This window comes from Melanaphis sacchari, unplaced genomic scaffold, assembly GCF_002803265.2.
Source record: "Melanaphis sacchari strain LSU unplaced genomic scaffold, SCAv2.0 Contig88_pilon_pilon, whole genome shotgun sequence".
In the NCBI taxonomy this organism is placed as follows: domain Eukaryota; kingdom Metazoa; phylum Arthropoda; class Insecta; order Hemiptera; family Aphididae; genus Melanaphis; species Melanaphis sacchari.
In genome coordinates, this window is record NW_020271625.1 from 703,366 (window position 1) to 709,365 (window position 6,000).

The following is a 6,000-nucleotide window of genomic DNA, read 5'->3' on the forward strand; positions in this document are numbered from 1 at the left end:
GAATAAAGTTATGAAACTCATAAGTCTCAACTTTTGGTGATCGACAATTACATATTTTAAATATCAATTGGTATGTTCTGAAAATACATTTTTTTTTATTATACATATATACAATAAACCTAATAATATCTTAAAAATGAATAGTTGGAATGTTTACAGCCAAAATCGTTTTGAATTAGATAAAATGAAGACAAATAAATCAAAAAAAATATGTCACATGTTTTGTATTTTGTAGGGGTATATTCTAATACAATTTTGAGTTTTGGCACTGTTCGAAAAAGAAGCAACGACATTTAAGATTTACGTTACGAGTTGATTCATTTCACACAATTACAATATATTAAGATTTTTGAGCTATTTAAAAAGTAAAAATAGTCTAAAAGGAGACCAAAAAAAATTAAATTATATTAATTAGGTAAGTCAATAGTTGTACTGGAGTAGTATGAATTATATAATATAATATTATTGTTATAAAATCATTCATATTTATATAAATACAACTTCACTTCTCCGAATAATTTTAATGTGTTAAGAACACGACATTATTACAACATATAATTCGGCTACAGTTATTCAAAAGTGTTATTCTGTAATATACTTTATGAGACGCTAGAAGCTCAGATGATAATTTAGGTTTCTGTTGTGTTTTTCGGTATTTTGGCGACATTATATAATAGTATAATATATTATATATATTTATATTCTTATTTATTTATTTATTACTATTTTTTTGTTTGAGCCAAACATTTTATTAAAACTCTTGCAGACTAACTAGTTGACGAGTTAATCTCCCTGCCCCCACTCCGAATATTATTAATCCAGGATTATCATAATAAATGTGCTCGGGCTTAATTTGTCCCAACAACATAATTATTATATAAAACTGCATTTCTAAAATTTCACTCACTCCGTTGTTACACCACGGAAAATGTCAAAAAATGATTGAATGTTTTATTTTTTTGAAATTTTGATTTTTGATTTTCTTTGTGTTATGTTCAAATACATTTTTTAAGCAAAACATTTTTTGAATATGTGAATATGTTTTAGTAAAAGTTTTTAAGACTAAAACTATGGGAAACTCTTGTATTTTAAGTTGATAATTATATTTTTTTAACTTCATTTTATGATAGCAATTTATCTAAGAAAACCTCACTGTTTTAATGTTTACAAACCCGCATCTATCCATAATGTATAATAATTTATGTTGTAAAAAACGTGTACACTATCTAGTGAACAAATATTTTATCAACTTTAACAGACTTAATTAACATATAATAAAGTTTAAAATTATGCATTCCAGGATATTCTACTTTAAAAGTACTTACATAAGATTTATACATATGTTTTATATGTTACACATTAAGTAAAATAAATACTAAATACTGATATTAAAGTTATTATTATTTTTCAAATTTTGAGATGGACATTATAAAAATAATAATATATTGGATTAATCTTTCAAATGAAATTGAACTATGTATCGTATTTATATGAGCTAAATTAACTATTTAAAATAATTTACAGAATAATAAATATTAAATTCCCCAAAGATTATAATTAATTATAAATACTATTTATATTTTATATACGTATTGAAGTATGATAGTTTTATTGTTTTATTCATTTTTTGATCAACCCATTTATTAAATAATTTAGTAGCAATTTGTAGTGAAAATCGTAAATTTATAAAACTTTTTTCCTATTTATTTTAAAACGTTTTCAGATTATTTTGAGTTTTTAGTACGTGCTTGTTGTAATGCAATTCGACATGATGTAAAAATATAAATATTTTTTCATAGTTAAATTATGTTTCTATAATATTGTTATTAGTGACCAAAATATTAACGATTTATTTTTAGTCAGTGATTTGAAATTATAAGATTATAATTTATAGGTGCGTAAAAATATTAAACCATTGTCTATACGAAAATAACTATTATACAAATTCTAATTACAAAGATTTCTTGGAAACCATATTTATCATCAAATACTTTTGGATGTGTATCATAGGTGATACAGTTTTAGTTGATGAATAATAGTGTAATTATATGCAAGCGTTTTATAAATACAATTTATTACGTTTAATATGTTTTCACAAGTGTTTAAACGATTTATTTAAACTACTCATTTTTTTAAAATTATGTGACGGTAAGTGCTGTGAATATAATAATATGGTATAAATTGAATTGGAACATTTTATACACAAGTAGTCATAACATACTAACAGCATCAGTTACATTATTTTGAAATTATTTTTTATCGCAATTATTATTACCTGAAATAAGTGAACGATCCTTATTTTTATTTTATCATTTGCAAGTACAGAAATTATCAATATTTACAGATAAATAAATTTAAGTAATTTATTATTTATTTATTTATTTATTTATTTATTTTTTTTTTGTCAAAATTAATTATTAACTATTTATTTTGTTTAAGATAGGTCCAAGAAAAATTTCAAAACAATATTATTAGATATAGAGAGATACAATATAGTATTATACCGCATAAAAAATAAAAAATACCCGCAAAATGATTTTTTTCGTGAACGCGTCCACTCTCGCGATTTCGATTACAGTTATTGCTTTACAGCGTGTCGTTAACCCGAACCCCATATCGGTGTTCATATTCAAATCAACAATACCACGGTGTACATTAGAGACGTCTTTGCCAATGAATTACAGTATATATTTATTTATATTCACACACTATTTACCCCTCCGGTCCGAAATACTATAATACGAAGGTAAAAGTGTATATATCGTATATTAATAATTTATACAACACAGCAGACATTACCTAACAATAAGATAGCTGTCATCGGCTGGAAGGTCGGGAAAAACGGTAAACAAGTTCGGGACGGGGCATTATTTTCCATTAGGAAAATTCGTCGTTTGCACCACGAGCAAAACGCATTTTTAGTCGTTAAACTGAGCATGCCGATTATATGGCAGTTACAATATATAACAACAACAATATAGTAATTATTAATAAAATTATGTAGTATACAACTTAAATAAAAGCGTGCATGTGGAAAACCATAATTATATGATGAATATTCTTTATGAAGCAAATTGAAAAAAAAACACATAATGAACAAATGAATAATATTATGAAAATATTTTAATTCGTGTGGTATACACGTGTATTTTTTATATTTTCATTTTATTTATTATTTTTTTTTTTTATGTTTCTTCGGAAACTGTGCAATAAAAAAATGTTGCAGATAATTGTGTACAATAAACGTTAAGAAATAGTATTTCACTTACAAACTTTGAGAGAGCAGTTTTGTGACGCCCAACTTGGACATGGCATTATTTTTGAAACCGTCGAAAATCGAGTTAGCGGGGCTTTTATTATTCATATTTGTTGGCCAGCGTTTTTTTCACAGCTACTGGGGTGAAACTCGTAACGTGTGCTATATTATAATATAACAATAATAATAATAATAATAATAATAATAATAAAGATAATTATTGTACTCGGTTACGAAAAATTCACTCGACTAGTCGGTTTCCAGATGGAATGTTGCGGCAACTTATACGAGTATAAGGAGGGCAGGTTAAACGACGGAAATAATTTGATAACGGAAATATTTATTTTATTTTTTTTGTTTAATTTTTTTTTTCTGAAGTTGATAGTAATAATACTAAATGGGAATCAAATATATTTTCATATATATTTATCACAGGTGTATATTACATTATATATTATTTTTTTATCATTACTGCTTTATTGACTTAATGAGTGTTATAGTAATAATAAATTATAGAGAAAAAAATATATAAACGAGTGATAAAAATATTAAATATAATAACTATTTAAATTGAAATATTAAATACAATTATTATTTTCGTGAGAAGTTGTCCGGAATTCCGACAACGAGAAGAGTGCGTACAGTACACCGAAATATTATTATTTATTATATTATTATTAGATATATTATAAAATTATATGACTTACGTACGTGTGTTGTTAAGACCGCTAAAAACAGGTCTCGACGAGAGAATATTATAATATAGTAGAAAGTTATGCAGCGGAGAGGTGATGGTGGGAGTAGCGTACCAAAACAAAGACTGAGGACGTGAAGTTTCCGAGCACGCTTTTTGTACGCGGCGGTGTGTATGGTTTTTCGTCCGCCCGTTTTCGAGGGGGGGCGCGGCGTATACTCGGCACTGGCCACCTCCTCACCATCACCCCGGGGGCGGAGGGAGTACTGGGAGGCACGCGCGTGCGCATATACATCACACCGCGAAAACTGGGTCAGCTAGCCACCTCGGTCCCCCCAGCGAAGGGATGACGGACGATCGGGGGTGGCCGAGGCAGGCGTTCGGTGAATGGCGATTGAGAGTGGCGGCCGAGGGGTAGACGCGGACGCGGGTGAGCCAGAACCGTTGAGGTGGTGGTAGCAGGCGACAGGGATGGCTTTGCGGTGGGATCGCGGGTGTTGTACATGGTCGACGACGGTGGAAAAGGGAGTAGACCGCCGCCGTACGATTTTTACGTATATCCCTTCGCGCCACTGTCTAGCGGTTCGCGTGTGTGTATGCATCGGCGTGTGTGTGTGTGTGTGTGTGCATAATGATATAGTACCGCGAGAGGGGTAGAGTATCATCACGCGCGCGTATACACGCGTGTATGCTCATCGATTCCGATCGGTCGTTTGGTCGGTTGATCGTTTGGTCGGTCGGTCGGTCCGTTGTAGACTGACAAACTCAAATCGGTACATGAAAAAAATTAAATTATAAAAAAAATTATTTCCATCATATTTCTTTCGCGTGCGTATAAGTTTCGGTATGTAATTATGTGGTCATCAATACCGCGGGGTGAGTCGATCGGTTGACGGGTTGTAGAACCACTATAACGTAGAGCGGTCAAAAAATGAAAAATGGTGTCCAAAAATCATTGTTTTAAGCGTTGAAAAATTCGAACAGATGAAAAATAGTATCGTTTGTACCATCTAGCTGTTCACGTGTGTTGTCATAACGATACGATAGTATTATAAGAGGGACAAAGTATTACTATTATGTGTATGTGTTCGTCAATACCAATCGGTCGGTCTATTGTTAGGTAGTAGAATAATGTACACTCAGTAGTCGAAAAACGAAAAAATGTGATTGCTGTGGTAGTCGTTGTTTTAAATATTGGAAAATTCAAATAATCCAAAAATATTTGTTCTTGAACTTTCTAGGGTAATCGAAAATATAGAGTTACGGTAAAATAAATAATTTTAAACACATCAAATCCTATATGTACCTAATGTTAATATATTAAAACTATGATTTATTCTAAATAGTCGTAAAAAAATTAAGATAAATTCACTTGTATTAAAATAAGTAATTATTGTCAGTATATAAAATATGAGCACTTTACCTACTATAGCCATTCTGTTTCTATACACCTATCATTATCATACAAACCAAACAAACTGTGGTTAGATTATATTAGTGGTTTATGGCTTGCATAAATTAACTCCTATTATTTCTGTCGCTTAAGCTGTAATAATAATTGACATTTATTCGTGAATAATAACATCTTGCAAAAAAGTAATTTTTGACATGACATTTTCAATGATAATTATACATTGTACCTTGATAAGTATAAAAGTTTAAACTATATTAAATTTTTGGCTATTTATTTTTTTTTTTTTTTTTGTGACCACTGTGGGACCACCTAGTAGTCTTAAAGTGTGTTAGTGATATTAGTAGATATAAAATTAGAGCGAAATTTCTAATTTTGTAATATTTTTATTTCAATACCTACCCATCGATAATCGCATATAAGTTGTATCGTTTGGTTATGACAACACTAATATTACGATACATTTTGTAATAATAATTACGATGCACCTAACCAAACATAATAAGGCAATAACCTAACCGACCAGTATCCGAACTCTGCAATTTATTACTATAATATTATCGTTATGAGTTAGTATGTTCAGCAAGAGGATATATTTTGTATCATTCTTAGTCCGGCACTACCAACGAAACAATAATA

At 29.6% G+C, this 6,000-nt stretch overlaps 1 protein-coding gene across 2 annotated transcripts in view; it reads right to left on the bottom strand.

Moving 5' to 3' along the window:
* Window positions 1-4,058, bottom strand: part of LOC112602412 (synaptotagmin-7) — a 186,419-nt gene extending 182,361 nt beyond the window's left edge. Inside the window, exons 1-2 of one of the 2 annotated variants that reach the window (XM_025350477.1) lie at window positions 3,964-4,058; window positions 3,270-3,418 (exon numbers count right to left, since the gene is read on the bottom strand). In XM_025350477.1, coding sequence (XP_025206262.1) covers window positions 3,270-3,364 — 95 coding nt within the window. In that variant the 5' untranslated portion in view covers window positions 3,365-3,418; window positions 3,964-4,058. The remainder of the gene's footprint in view (window positions 1-3,269; window positions 3,419-3,963) is intronic. The other variant, XM_025350476.1, reaches the window with a different exon arrangement.
* Between the last annotated feature and the right edge of the window lie 1,942 nt (window positions 4,059-6,000).